The 15,613-nt window shown below is 35.4% G+C and overlaps 1 protein-coding gene across 2 annotated transcripts in view; it reads left to right on the top strand.

Annotated features, from left to right (window-relative positions):
* The first annotated feature begins 3,990 nt into the window (after window positions 1–3,990).
* Window positions 3,991–15,613, top strand: part of GPATCH2 (G patch domain containing 2) — a 113,156-nt gene continuing 101,533 nt past the window's right edge. For both annotated transcript variants that reach the window (XM_010289007.1, XM_010289006.1), the window contains exons 1-2: window positions 3,991–4,697; window positions 9,966–10,027. In XM_010289007.1, coding sequence (XP_010287309.1) covers window positions 4,000–4,697; window positions 9,966–10,027 — 760 coding nt within the window. In that variant the 5' untranslated portion in view covers window positions 3,991–3,999. The remainder of the gene's footprint in view (window positions 4,698–9,965; window positions 10,028–15,613) is intronic.

The following is a 15,613-nucleotide window of genomic DNA, read 5'->3' as shown; positions in this document are numbered from 1 at the left end:
TGAACAGAAGCTGGCTGAACTGTTTTAGAGTAGGCGAAAGCAGTTACACTGTCTCCTGCAACAGTACTTTTATGGTCTGTTCAGGTAAGTGTTAGAGAGGAAATGGGTCAGTCTTTGGTGAACTACATTAAAATTGCTTCAGATAAATCTTAAGGTCAGTGTAGGCAAACTAGATTTTCTTATAGTAAAATAGAATCTTCTCTTAGTGAAGACATTACGGTTTATTGCTACCTGTGGGCTGTTGCTGTAACAGCATTTTTTATAGCCTTATGTGAGTCATGCTAAACTGTGGCTCAACTGAATATTTTATGTACCTCAATATGTTGTTCTACATTCCTTGTTACAACCTTTGAAATTTCTCATCTTACTGAATGCAGTTGATATTCACTGGTAATGTCTTTAATACTTCTTGTAGTTATTTTTCAACCTATTTCAAATGCAAATATTTTTGTTACAGTAACATCTGCAGGGATGATTAAAATTACTTCATAGGTTTGGAATGCAAGTGTGACAGCTGGTTGTGAACAATGGAGAAAGTTGCAAAACTGAGTTTGTTAAATAATGCTGTAATAGAAATATGCTCCTGAATTTTGAAGACAGGTTTCAGACTAACTGTTCTATCTGGCTGCTGTTGCCATTTTTTTTCCCCCTTCAATTATAGCAAGAGAAATGAGAGCTCCAATAAAATTAATCAAAAGAGGTTTCTTGGGTTTTCAGGAGAAGGAGTTTTAATGCGGACCACTGACATGTTGAAAGCGCAATGTGAATAAAAAGCTGAAGTAGTATGTGTATTGTATCCTCAGTCTATTACAAAGGAGTTTCCACTGTCCCAAACTGATCAAGTAATTCTCATAATAATCCTAAGGAAGCATGTTGAAGTAATTATAATATTAATTTGCCTGTCTGAGAAGTAATGCAGTTAAGATACAGTTATATTATACATGAGACCATGACTGTACTTTCTAGGGTAAACAAGGTCGCTGCCCTGTACAGATCTTGGTTCAGGAGTTGAAATGAAGAGACCTGATGTTCAATAGAAAAGATTAATTGCAAGAGTGCATAAGATTCAAAGTCGTAGTCTGATGGAAAATAGTGCCTAGTGCTCAGGGCTTTTTAAGAATCATATTATGCCTTTACTGTAAAAACATGTTCCCTTTTTTCAAGTTTAATCTTTTGGTGTGGCGCCATCTGTATTGACAGTATTTGGGGGTGAATTCAAGGCAAGTTTAGATTGGATATATAAATGCAAGCTGGATAAATTGTGCTTGATCTTGATCTATTTTATAGAACTAAGGCAACTTTCCCACCATAGTTATGCCATTATCTGGAGTAAATTGGTATGTCCACTCTAGGAGGTACGTTGATTTTAGTGATATAGTTATCTGTATGTATTGGGGATACTGAATTGAATGAATTAATCATAAACTGCAGTATAAGCCATTAGCATCCCTGTCTTCCTTTCCCCTTTTTCTTTTTGCTGTAGGGGTACTAGCAGAATGGGCTATGAGAGATTATATACATTAGTTCATATTCTGGCAAGTTAGCAGAAACCTATTCATTTTGAGAGCTAAATGTAGGTTTAAGCCTACTAGTTCAGTTTTTGGTGCATCTCCACTATTAGTTAACTATAAATGCGAAAGCCTGTGGCAGAAGGGCTGGGCAGGCATCAGGGGGAATTGATGTCTCAAATTAACCCAAATAAATATACTGGAGTTTGTCTGTTCAAGTCTTACGGCTGCTGATATAAGTGCAGATGTATTAGAAAACCCCGTAAATCTCAAGGGCATCTCATTTCTGATATGCACACCTGTGAAGCTATCTGTCTTCATGGGTGTTTAACAATAAGGCTAAAGGGACTAGTGCCCTCCCCATTGTACAGTTATAGCTACTGAGAAACATGGCTTAATATGTCTATTTAAGCATCATGCATAGAAACCCTGTAGAAATATACCTGGACTTGCCTCTACTGGTGGTTGAAATTCCTACTACGCAAGCGTAAAAACCAAACTAAACCCCCTAAACCCCAAACTAAACACATCCCTAAAACCCTTTGCAGTAATCAAAAATTTGAAAACTTGAAGTAAGAATTAGTTTTAAGTAATTTTGCCACATGTCTCAAAGTAATTTCTAGGTTAATTGGCTTCCACTTTTCTCTTTCTCTTTGAATTTTCAGAAAATCATTGCTTCATTTTGAATACTTTTCCTGCTTTGTTGCTTCTCTTGCTTCTGAGAACTATTTTGATGTGACCATGGAGGTTTTGATTCTTGTGAACCAAATGGATCAAGGAGAAAGTGTAGCATTCTTCCCGAGCTGTCTCACCCCTTACAAGATAATATGATGATTCTGCTGTATTAAAAGCCCAAAAAAACTGTTAAGAGGGAGTAATAGGACTAGAGGTTACAGCAGGACAGAAATAGAGGTATGAGGAATAAAGGCAAGTGACACAGTAGTTTCAGGAATTCAAAATGAGCTTGTGTTTCTACCACTCTGTGCTTTTGGTGATCTTGCAATTGAAATGTTTTAAATAAGTATTTTGGAAAATGATTTAAAAGGAGAATATATCATCTCTTTAAGATATTTCAGGACCAGCTTCGAGTTCTTCTTAAACATGCTCTTCAGTTCCCCTATTAATATTTAAAATTTGTGTACTTTATGTTCATTACTGTCCATTCAGCTATCACCATTAAGTACCTTTAATATTGATGTTCGTGGTGAGAGGGAACCTGTGTGCTATGTGTCGAGATTTTCTCCACATCTACAACTCTGCTGGTATGGGTAGAAAGCTATTTATTAATTCCTCCATCAATTTATGTTGTAAAACAAAGTGAAGAGTCTTGCTTTTAAATGCCCTCTACATAATTTACTGAGTGTCTTCCATATTACACCAACTGGTGTAATGTAGTAAAGAGCATGAATGTTATTCCCTGCTTTACCTCAATAAAAGGGGTCTTTTGATGCTTTGATGTGAGAATCTGATTGCTGTGTTTACAGTGAAGGTTCACAAGTTTCAGAGAAGGATTAGAGTTCAGCAGCAATCGTTTAATGTTTTCTTTTCGTAATTATGTTCATGTCATGCATGGGTGAACTTACTGAAGCATACTGAGTTAAAAACATGCTAAATGCTAGGGAAATTTGAGGAAGAAGGAGCAAAACATTTAAAAGGACAAGGCCTAAGGCCTTAATCAGACACTCTGTGTTTAGGAATATTCTTCCTTACACAAGCATGTGATTCTATGGATGTGAGTGCATACATGTGGTGGGAAACTTTGCATTTAATACTCTAGAATTACCTGTAGCAGGATATTCTTTTAACCTAATATCACTCCACTGAATCGGTATTTTTTTAAAAAATTGAACAGATATCAACCATTTGGAAAGAAAGAATTAGTTGCTATAGGGGAAAAAGAAGTCATATTATGAAAGAATTTCTGTCTTAACTTCATTTTGGCATTTAGGCAGTATCAAGAGATGATAGTCCTTAAAAATATTTCCATAATGACAACTCTCAAACAGAACTCCCTAATATACTATCAAGGAAGAATATTATGTATTACATTTCCCATTCATAAACTTAAAATGTGTTCCCCACCTGCAGATAGTGAATGGTCTTTGTTGATGGTCTCACCATGTAGAGTCCTTGAAAATCATAAAAATGAGATGAGGTGAATTCAAACCAAACAATAATAGCGAGATCAAGAACAAATTGGGGGCAACCCACTCTTCTTTCCAAGACAGAAATTTGGGAAGATACCTTTTAAAAGGAATGTATGCTGATGTGTTGCAAATTGCATAGGACTGGTTGGCAAGGTTTTGTGTCTCAGCAGAAATACAATAATCATCATATGGATGGACATTAAGACTATCTTGCCTAAAGTGACTAAATGATTTTTGGCGGGTAAGATTGTATAGGATTTATGCTTAATATTTCGGATTAATTTGTTTCCTTGTGTGTTGTTTTTTTTTTTTTCCTTGAAACATATAGGCATTTCAGTAGGACTATGGAGGAGCTGGTTCATGACCTAGTCTCAGCACTGGAAGAAAGTTCAGAGCAAGCCAGAGGAGGTTTTGCTGATACTGGTGATCATTCTCGAAGCGTGTCTTGTCTTCTAAAGCGGCAGGCAAGGAAAAGGAGGGGACGAAAAAGACGTTCATTTACCACTCATCATCCCTGGGAGACTGGTCATTGCTTAAGTGAAGGTTCTGATTCCAGTTTAGAAGAATCAAACAAAGACTACAGGGAGAATCATGCTAATAAAAAAGACCACAGTGACTCTGATGACCAGTTGTTGGTTGCTAAACGTAGGCCTTCCTCAAACTTAAATAACATTAGAGGCAAAAGACCTATGTGGCATGAACCAGATTTGGCTGTTGACAGTTTGGGAAACAGAACTTTGCGCAGGAGAAGAAAGGTAAAACGGATGGCAATAGATCTGCCATCAGAAGTCTCTAATGCACCAACGATAACTCAACAGCAGGATAACAGCAGAGATCAAGAAATGGACAATAACAATAAATCATACCAACACCAAGAGATTTCCAAGAGCAAAGTGAAAAAAAGAAAAGTAGCTGTAGCTCGACAAGGACCAGAAATCTTGGATGAAGGAGTAGTTATAGAAAATGAAGAAGTGAACCAAGCAAATAAGGACAAAATGGAGTATGAGGAGCAAAAAGGCTCAGATGAGAACATGAGTGACAGGTTACTCTTTCTCTTCCTTTTTACTGAAATTTTGGATAATATTTATTTGCTTTTGTTATTGCTGCTTGTATTGTGAATCTTTGGATTTTTCTTTAATTCCAGAGTTGAAATGCTAGCATCAATAGCATCCGTTTTAACAAGTTACTCTTAATTTTTAAGTTTACTATTTTTAATATATAGGAGTTGCTCAGGTTAAGGAATTCAGCATAAAATAGAGGATCATATAGCAGACGAATAACCAAGAAAACAGTTTCTTAAAATAATACAGTCTAATTGTTTCAAGATTAAGTATGACAATATATAAATGATTAATATGTTTTTCTGGGTATTTCAAGTGGTGACAGTTCTCAGACAAAAATTAAGTGTTTTTCCAATTTCTAGACATTGGTGCTTTGATTGTTATCTCTATTCATCAGAAAGGTTGTCAGTGTTTAGAGTCACCATTTAGATAGTATGTTCTTATGTGTCATGGGCATAAAAAGTCTGCAGGTTGCCAAGGATATACATCATTTACGAAATGCAAAAACCAATTTACAGTTCAGAAACACCTGAGCTTACCATTAGAAAAATGGGGGAATGATGACCCTTTGGCAGTGTACCTCATCCATCCATTCTAGACAGCAGTCATACTACAATGGTAATTGTTTCCAAAGTACTATTTTGACAACACAGTAAGGTGTAAGTCATTTTTCCACCATACACAAGGGATGTTACCTGCAGTGCCTGGTAAGCTTGATTATGTTTATTCCATGTGCCTGGTTCTGAATGCAGAACTGTCAACAAGAAAGGCTCATATTAAAACACATAATTTTGGTCAGTTGCTTGACACCACTAGTGTCCCTGGTATTTTTTGTAGGCATTTTATCTATAAACTGTTAAGCCTTTTCCTTACTGGAGAGATAGAATTGAGATGCAGAGAGTACCCAGGGGTTTTGACCAGAGCAGGCAGATTGGTTATTATAACATCATAATATACATCTTATAATATACATACATACATATGTGTGTGTATATATATGTATACATAATATACATTATAATATAAGATATCTAATAAGAGCAGTATTGGTAAGTGGCTAACTCCACTTATTGCTGGAAAAGTTCTTCTAAGTCTTTTTATTACATTAGTTTTGTCCCTCACCTGAAACAATAAGCAGTTGAAAGAGCTGAATGAATCCTGAGTCTTAAAGATTGTTCCTAATGTCTTAATTACTAGAGCAGAAGCAGTCCTTCAGGGCAGCCAGTGTAAATTCAGACATACCGCTTTGACACGCAACACAGGAGTGTGTGTTGTCAGGAAGCCTTTAGAAAATTTCCCTCTTCATTGATGATACCAGGAGTCTGTTCCCCCAAGTTTAGTACTTAAAGGCAGATGATTAAAAATTTTCTTGGAGCTAGGAACCATTGCATAGTTTATCATATGTCCATAGCCTTGTCACTTTTTTTATTTATAAAAGATTTTCTGTTCTGTTATGCTACAAGGGTAACAGTTCTCTAACTCAAAAATTCTGTAGCTAATTTTTGGGTGGAGGCAAGAGTGATCAATACGAAAAACCTCTTGTAGATTCCCAAAACTGTCCTACTTCCAGGTTAGTCTGAATATCTTTCTATTTTTTCACAGAAGAAACATTATTGGTTTAAAAATTCATCTTCCTCTTCAAAATGCTTAATATTTTGTTACACCCAATGCTGTCGTCTTTCAAATCACACTTCAAATGTTTGTCTCTGGCCCCAGAAAATGGCCTTTAAAACAATTTTCTTCTTCCTAGTGTTTTCTGCTCATGCACGTGGTTGAGTGATGGTTTGTCATTCTACAAAATTTCTTGAAATGGTCATCTGTACCAAAAGGTTTGGAAACCGCTGAATTAGAAAATTTGCATTACAAAATGTGATTAGAAATCCACCATATCTAAGCCTTTCCGGTGCCTATCTGAATGTTTTATATGTGAATAATTTTAACTCGTTTTAAACTTAATTTAATTAAATGCAATAGTGCCTCTATTGTTTGAGATCATTTAAGCCAGAAGAGTAGAAATAACTAGCAAACTCTGTTCCTAAGAGAATATTCTAAAAGTAAAAGCTGGTGTTTTAACAGGGAACATGAGTTTTGTAAGATTGCACAAGATATGGAGAGCTAACAAAGCATCTTGGAAAAGGCTCATGCTTCAGCAACACTTGCTGGAAGAGGAAGAATAAAAAGCATACAAAGCTGCTTTAATTTTGTACATTTGCGTGCATACAGTTTAATAAAAGGAATACTTTTTTTAGAAGTTCATTTTTTAAAAAACAAAACAAAGCCAATAATTTTTTATGGGAGTTAAATTGCTTGGATCTAAAACTGGTGAGGAGAAGTTTTCAGTGTATACCTGAAATTATTTTAAAATTACATATATTTGAAATGCACATTAAAAATGCTAAGTGACATTTCTTTTGCAGTCTTTTATCTGTGTACCTTCAAACACAACAATAACCGCTTTTTAAGTTTGGAGTTCCGGAGTAGTAGTAGGAGTCTTCAAGCTCGTAAAATGTCAGCATCTAAATGATCCCAAAGATGAATTCCTGGGAGGTTGATTTTGAGCACTGGAAATGAGATTTTCATGATCAGAGCCTGTCCTTTGCTCATTCTCCCTTACCCCCAATGCTTAGCACCTTGGCCAGTTTCAGCCAAATTTGGCAATGCATGGAGTTCTGGATGATATTTAATTCCTGCCAGCTTTGGCAATTGTTTGCATTTTAAGTGACTAAATAAAGGAGAAACCTCAACTGGACCTTTTGAAAGAGAGCAGCAGTGAAACTTGGGGATGCCCACCCAGCAGCCTGCCAGTCACTGCATGTACAGTGGCTGGTCAGTTCTTGGGCACAGGCTTGGTTAGTAAACAAAGGTCACAATCTCATTTGAAACCAAGGTATGGGACGATTTGCTAGTAATAATAACTAATAAAAATTATTTCTTCTTTGTTTCCACAAATGTATAAAGCAAGCTGTGACAGCTTTTTGAATAGCAGAGCTGTTCCTTCCAAGTTTTTTGCTTGTATACCCTATTTTATAGGACTAAAATGAATTTGTGGCTGCTTTCTTTTCCCTGGAAGTCTTGGTGGGAGTGGAATTCTTATTACAAAGCAAAAGAATTGGCAACATACAGTGCAAAATTATATTAAAACTGGAAATAAATTCCATCATAACAGCTCTCATGTACTTAGATATTAACGTATTAATTCCAGAAATTTTGAATTTATTCAGTGAAGTGGCTGCCATGTAGCAATTGCCTCAGCTGTAATCCCTGCCCTATTTGACTGTGGCCTGAGGAGAATGAACACTGTGGCTGCCATGGATATACCAGTGTTATGGTTTGATTTTAAAAAAAAACAAAACAAAACCAACCAACCAAACAAACAAAAAAACCCCAAAAAAAAACCCCCACACCCCACCCAAAAAAAACCCACGCACCCATTATTATGTGTAATTTTGAAATTTTCAAGTGTTTATGTTTTCATGAACTGGCTAGTCCTTTGGTAGAAGTACAATTAAACAATAAATTGTTAGGAAGAATCTATGAAAAGGGGATAGTTTTTCTTTGAGGTGTATGATGTAAAATTGTGCACAATGAAATGTAAGGACGATAAAGCCATCTATGTTGTAATTAAAGTGAGGATGGGATGCTTGCTAGAAAGAAGTTAACTAGGATTTGCAACGCCAGGAGGTTCAAGTTTTGGTCTCAATCATGAAAGATGGTTCTGTTCTCATTTCATGCCTGTCATCTTTCTTCTGCTTAGGGCAATTGTGCAAGTCTGTTCTGATTATATTATGTATAAAAGATAGTATAAGTGTTGCTTATACAGTAAGAATATGGATAAGCAGATGATACAGCAAAGGTTAAGAAAACTTAATCTTCCAACACAGAGCTGTGTACATATATTAAAAAAAAAATATATCCTTGTTTTGTGTCTCCTGATACCATATTTTGTTTCAAATTCTCCCAAAGGAAGATAGAAAATTACTTAGTTAAACACAAATTAGATGACTTTTATATAATCCATATCATAAGCTTTAAAAAATTGAGGCTTATTTTTGTGAGACACTAACACTTAAAAGGAGATAACTTTCTGAAGTGTACTAGTTATTTAGAAACAAAAGTAAAACTAATTTATCAGAAAATAACTAAAAAAAATTGAAACCAGTTGAATTCATGTATAGGACTGCATGTGTGTGTTGTTATGAGTAAGTGTAGAAAGGTAAACAGACCTCGTGTTCTTAAAAATAGCTTGTATGGAACATTGAGAGTAGCTGTAATATTTATAACTTATACTTGAATTTGTGTGGTAAAGTGTTTTTTTTTCAAATTGTTTTATATCGTGCTGTAAGAAAAATGTGATTAAATTTTGCTAAGAATATTACTTCCCTAGCAGAGCTAGTCTACTGACAAAAAATAAATGGTTTACCAAAAATATTTTTGTGTGAAACTTGCCAAATTGTGATCTGTGTTAAGACAGTTCTGTTTTACTATTGAGACGTGTGCAATATTGTTTGTAACAATGTCTATACAGCAAAGAGCAAAATACCTATTGATGTCTGAATTTTGAGAGAACTGTGTGCCTGTTGTATACCCACATTCTAATTTTAAGGCCATGGTCAAGTCACAGAGAAGTAAACTGTACCTTGCTTTTTTTGATGTTACAATCGTTGATCATACTTACTTTCTTCAGGGTGACCTTTATTTTTATTTAATTGGCTACCTTTATTATAAACTTTTTTCTTTCTTCCCAAGTAATATGTCATGAAACCTTAATGTATCTTTTCCAGAATACTTGCAAATGATGTTTAGAAAAGTAGTTCGATTTTCAGACTCTTGTATTTCATGTGCTGAAGGAAGGCTTAGGCAGCTTTTGATTGAGACTTTTCCTATTTTATTGAGCAGTGGTGTTCCAGGATCAAGCTGAATTGCACAGCATAAGAAGGAAACAGTGAGCATTTGATGGAAGCAGATAATAAAATGCATCAATTGTGTCGGCACCTCGTTGCAGTCACATCTGGCTTACTGTCAGGGTACCATTAGATTCCCATGGTTTTATGTGCCAAAAATAATATGCTTTGTAGTTAATGGAACTAGGATATTTGCAGTTTGATTTAAAAAAAAAAAAAATCATCCTATTTTCTTTCTGATCTTTGTTGGGCTTAAGTTCAATTTGAGCACAGCATTTTCTCCTTAAAATTTTACGACTGAAAGATCAATTGTTCTTTTGATCTGTTTCTTTCTTTCTCTTATTACAGTGAATCCAGCAGTCTGAGCAGCAGTGATGCTGGTTTGTTTACCAATGATGAGGGAAGACAAGGTATTGAAACAATCTTTCCCTTCTCCACCCCTCAAACCACATCAGTTGAAATTCTGTAAGCGTTACAAGTTATTCCATAGGTTAATTACTATATTTCAGTTGCTATGACTGTTTTAATGATTGAAGTCTAGCTTGCTTTCTGAATTTTTTTAAAAGTTACCATAGGGTGTCCTGAATTTATGACTTAGTCAAAAGCTGTCTTGAGAAGCAGTTTCTGTAATATAATAAACTTACTTAACTTGGCATCTCCAAAATATTGTCTATACTAAGTTTTAATTCATCTATTACTCCAATTTTTGGACAGGACTCTCTCTGTGATCATAGTATGGCTTCTCAAACTATTTTAAAATGTCTTTCTTTTCTTCCAAATACATATAGCAGGATTTTATAGTTCTTTTTCAGCAGTCTAATATTGAGATTAGAAGATGCATGCTGTTTGAAATCTCTCCCCTCTAAAAATTTTTTTTTAATCTAAAATGCTGTGAGGATTCAAAATTTTCCTTTAGTATGCATAATGGTTTCACATGTCCTTATATGATAAAACTATTGAGGATGGAAGTATAAGATTTTTTTTTTCTGCTTTACTGTTTGTTGTCATCTTTAAGTGCAACACATTTACCTGTATCATGCTAGCATCTTAGTGCCCAGCTCATGGTCTAGGAGATCTGTCTTTGAGAATATGCAAAAATGAGGCAAAAAGTGTCAGGTGATTAAGACTTGCTTTTCTGTTGGAAGTTTTAAGTTAATGGTAATGGGGATTATTTTATTATGCAGTTTGCCACAACTACTTGAGTGTGTGCAGGATGACAAATCCTGGCCCATTCCATAGATCTAGATTAAAGGACCATAGATCTAGATTAAAGGAATGTTCTTTTTTTGCGTTTCTCTAATGTATAATTCGGTTTCTTCTGGCTTTTTTTTCTTCTATTTTAATGGTACAGTGGGGAGATGATTTTTCAGACTTAGAACAGAGGTGTTCCTTGCTCAACAGTAACTCATGCTACATAAACTGTACCTCCCAATCTGAGTATGTTTCCAGTTGTGCTAACATAGCTTTTTTGAAGAGTTTAGGCTCTCTTTGAAAGTTTAGATCAATCTTTTAACTTCAGATGAAAAGTATTTCAATATGAAACATATCAGAAACATTTGCTTTTACTTCCCTTTATGAATTTCTCTTTTGACTTGTGATTTTAAAACTTTTTTCTTCTATATTTGTATGAATGTGACCTACCACATTTCATAATTACATACATTTTTGAAGTACCTTTCTGGTGTATTTGTATCAATATTTTTATCCTTAAATCCTGACCTAAATTATTTGAATTTTTAAATAATATGGTTGAAATTGTTTCAGTTACTTTCCATTTTTCTTACATATCTTGTGGGAGGAGAAAAGGGGAGGGATTGGTAAACAACAGTTCTCTCACTGGTGTGGTGTTACCTTTTTTAGTGTTGGTTCTTCACTGTAGAGCTGTAATTTTTATTTTTACCTTTTTAATTTTTGAACTTTGATTCAGTTTCATTGAAACTTTCAAGCAGAAAGCATTAGACCTGAAATAATATTCTGAAATGTAAAGAACAACAATAATTAAACTTCAGAAGGATATTGTCAGGACAAAACATTATTTTTTTTTATTCTCTACTTTGAACTAGTGATTTTGTGGGTATGATGAGAAGACCGTTAGCTTTACACTGGATCTCAGATATTCTTAGATCTGTGTTATAGTTTTGGTTTTGTGAAGACTTTTCCATGAAAGTGTTATCAGAGATCTTACTGCAAAACCAAAATTGTTTGTTTTCTCATAATACTTATTCCCCCCCGCTGCCCTGCAAGGAAATGCTAGTAATTTTTCTCTTTGCACTCCTCTTAACAAGTAAGATGAGGTTATTTTATCTCTGTAAATTAACTTATAGCTGAGCTGAGACACATAAAATGGAAAAGAATGACGGAAGGAGAAAATAAATCTGATAAAAGCAAAGGAAAGCCTAGGTGAGAGAAAGGAAGCTGGAAGAGGACATGATGAAAATGCATTAAGGGAAGAACTGGCTGATTTTGTTGTCTGTATTTAAAAACTAGACTGATTCCTATCAGTCTATATTCCAATACCAGTGTTGCTCCTCCAGGATATATATTCAGACTATCAGCATCTTGACCTCATCTGTAGTTCAAATTTTCTGCACTTCTGACTTTAGATTTCCACTAAGTCAAGTGGAGAACCAGAGACTGATTAATGACACCTGGTGAAATACTTGGTTTAAATGATGTGCCTGCCATCATTCTGAAATTTGCGTAGCAAAGGACAAGAGGATCCTGTTCTCCAGGGCAAGATTGGTTCATTTTGTGTCTCTGAGATCAAGAACTGTACCTTGCAGACAAATACTCTTTATAAAACCCTAATTAATTCCCAAAGCATATTCATCCTATGGGACAGACTTTCTAGAAGAGAAAGTGATCTAAAGCAGCAATTTCTTCAAGCAGTTGGCCAGTCAGTTAAACAGTTGAGTATTTAGTTCTGAACTTTGGAGTGCCTGACCTTGCAACTTTTAATATTTTTCAAAATTGTTTCAGAAAATGAACAGAAATAAATTTCACTACAGTAACTGTACTCTTCTCTGCACAGACTCTCGGAATGGAAGAGCTTCAGCTTTTATAATTTTATTTGAGAAAACCAGGTGTAGCTATAATTGGGGGTAGTAGTGGGTTAATTGCTAGGTATATTTTAATTGCCATCAATTGCCATGGTAAAAGAAAATTGCTGAGACTTGAAAATCCTGTGTTTAAATTCTAATATGTCGTGTGCCATCTAACATTTTTTTTTAAGAAACCTCTATACTCTTTTTTTTTTTTTCCAGCCTGCCTCTGTTCCAGTCTCATAGCTTTTTCTTTGATTTGTTTTTTTCCTATGAAGTCCTTGTCTGAGCCTAGCCATGCTTGTCCTCCTCTTCCAGGTTTATCCAGGTGCTTATGTTGGGTCATGTGAGAGGGCAAAAGCAGCTCTCTTGCTGTGCTCTATGCCACTATTATTACTTTCTGGTAAAAGTAATTGGTACTCAGTGTTTTGAAAGCCCAATGTGGCAAATGATTTTCTTCTATGAAACATTGCATGCCCTGTACAGTTAGCCAGCAAAAGCTTACAGATCACGGAAAATGCTCAGTGCAGGTACAGTCAGTGAAGAAGATAGCTGCTACCTACTAACTGCTAACTATTAACAAACCTCAAGGGAATTCTTATGGGTTGTATTTTTTTCAGAGGTTTGTAAATTGGCCAACTTTGGGCTAAAATTTAATATAGTTAGCAAAACCCCAAAATCCTACTCAAATATCCAGCCCTTGAGCTCTCGAGTATGGAGGTAGGATGGCCTACCAACAAAGTGGAAGAACTGAACAATGGCTAGAGCTTACGTATCATAAATCCTTGTGATTTCCCTTTTTCTTCCTACTCATTCCTTTGTTCCTAACAGCATTTTCATAAATGGCTGTTCTGCAATTAATAAGAACTTCAATACTAAGCAATGTTATGCCTGGTATAGAAATCTTTTGCAAGAAGAGTTTCAAAATGAAAGGTCTAATCTTACTTTGCAACATATAATACAACTTTTATAAGCCTAGCCAGTAGGATCACTGGAAGTTTCAAGGCACTTTACAGGTGTGCTTTACAAAGGCACTCTGTAAGTTAAAAGGCAATTTATAAGTTAAGGTTTCAATGCAATGTTAACAAAACTCTAACACAAGTTGATATTATTGATGTTTTGGGAAAAAAGTCAAATTGCAAGTATATTCTTTAATTAATTTTATAGTGTGGGTATGGCAAATAAAACATTATATTCTGCATTCCTAGTCATCTACGCCTACTAGTACACTTGGGGAAATTCAAAGTTTGACTTAAGACCTCTTAAATCATGACATGCAGCACTTGAAGTGCCCTTTAAGATCTAAGCAAGTAGGAAGGAAAATTATATTAATAAAGTGTTAAACAGTTAAAATTAGAGAAGGTCAGGGAATGTCAGAGTTCCACTGTGGATATGGCTAAGCTTTTAAAGCTAGCTGTTCATTATTTTATGATTAAACATATATTCATTACTGTGTCCTTTATGAAGATGACCCACTACTGATTCAGTACATGAGAATTCCATCCTTTTGTCTTCTCTAGTGAGAAACTAATTTGGACCTTGTGTAGCATCTCAGTAGCTGCAGGTGTCAGGGTGTTGTTCTCCATATACAAAAGAAATGGAATGTGAAATGCCATGTGTGATCACACCAGTTTTGACCTGTTTATAGTTTTTAAACTATAGATTATAGTATTTGCAGATGAAAAAGAAATAACAGGAAGTTGCTGTATATGACCTGAATAGTTGACATCCTAAATATTGCATGTGGATCACAGTAGCAGAGGTAATCATAAAGCTGACATCATGTGATATCCTTGGTCCAGTTTATTAATGGCACACTGGTACAGTCGTCCTACTCAAGAGCAGGGTATGATACTATAGAGGATGGGAGGAGGCCTTCATGTGAAGTTTTCAAGGTTGAATCAGAAGAACTAGCTGCTTAAATTGAATGGTGTCTGAATGGTGACCTGCTATCCCTTTTACCAAGATGGCTCTGTAGAGCACAAAGAGCAAGATGCAATGTCCCTCTGTGGATGGGTAACTTAAGCTGCTGCTTTTCTGAAACTCTTGTATGTGTTGTAGTTAATCTTCTGATGTCTCTAAAATTATTACAGCTGTTAGCAGAGGGGTTTTTTTGGTCATGGAAATGAGACTAGCATTCTAGGATATTTTATAGAGTCCATGTGCTGCTGTTCTCTGTGGTGTTCTCTCTGCCACTATCTGTCTGTTGATGGATAATGGAGCAGCACAAGTGGTGTTTAGAGGACACTGGTGCCAAAATCCTTCCACAGTAGCCTCTCAAAGTAGGTTGTGGTGGTTATAGGCAAGCACACATAACACCATATGTGGCTGCTATGGAGGCTAGTCTGGTCATTTTGAAATAAAACTAGAAAGAGGGATAAAACTCTTACTTGTGTGCAGTGGAAAGTGTTATAACCCTGCACTGCTTTAGCTAAAATAAGATTCAGCTGAAGCTATTCTGAACATGAAAGTGATGGTGATGCAACTGGGGTCTGTGTCCCTAGAGAAACCTTAAGAAGCTCACATAAATAATTTTATAAACTGCTTAAAGGGAAGGCAAGTAATTTGTCATGAAGGAGTGGTAATTAGATAAATATGTACACTCAATAATACAGAAGTAGAAATTAGGAAAACTGTTAATGAGGGGACGGGAAAGCTTAAAAATAAATAATGAAGTGCCTTGAAATTTTAGATTTTGACAGAATTAGGATTAGAAGTTGACATTTCTGAGCCTTAAATTGTTGGGGTTTTCTTTGTACTGATCAGTACAGTTATAATTGAATGTAAATTGCTTTGAAGTAATTCCCTGAATCATTAGCATTACCCACAAACAAGTTTGTTTTATTTCAGAGACGTGGCTAGGAGAATGCATGGGCTCAGAGATCAGTTTTTGGAGATCTGGAGGTGGTTTTACCTTTCCTGTAGCTTGGAAGAGTGTGATAATTTGCTGTGGTC

The sequence above is a fragment of the Phaethon lepturus genome, unplaced genomic scaffold (assembly GCF_000687285.1).
Source record: "Phaethon lepturus isolate BGI_N335 unplaced genomic scaffold, ASM68728v1 scaffold10966, whole genome shotgun sequence".
NCBI lineage: Eukaryota > Metazoa > Chordata > Aves > Phaethontiformes > Phaethontidae > Phaethon > Phaethon lepturus.
This window is presented reverse-complemented; position numbering and strand designations above follow the sequence as displayed.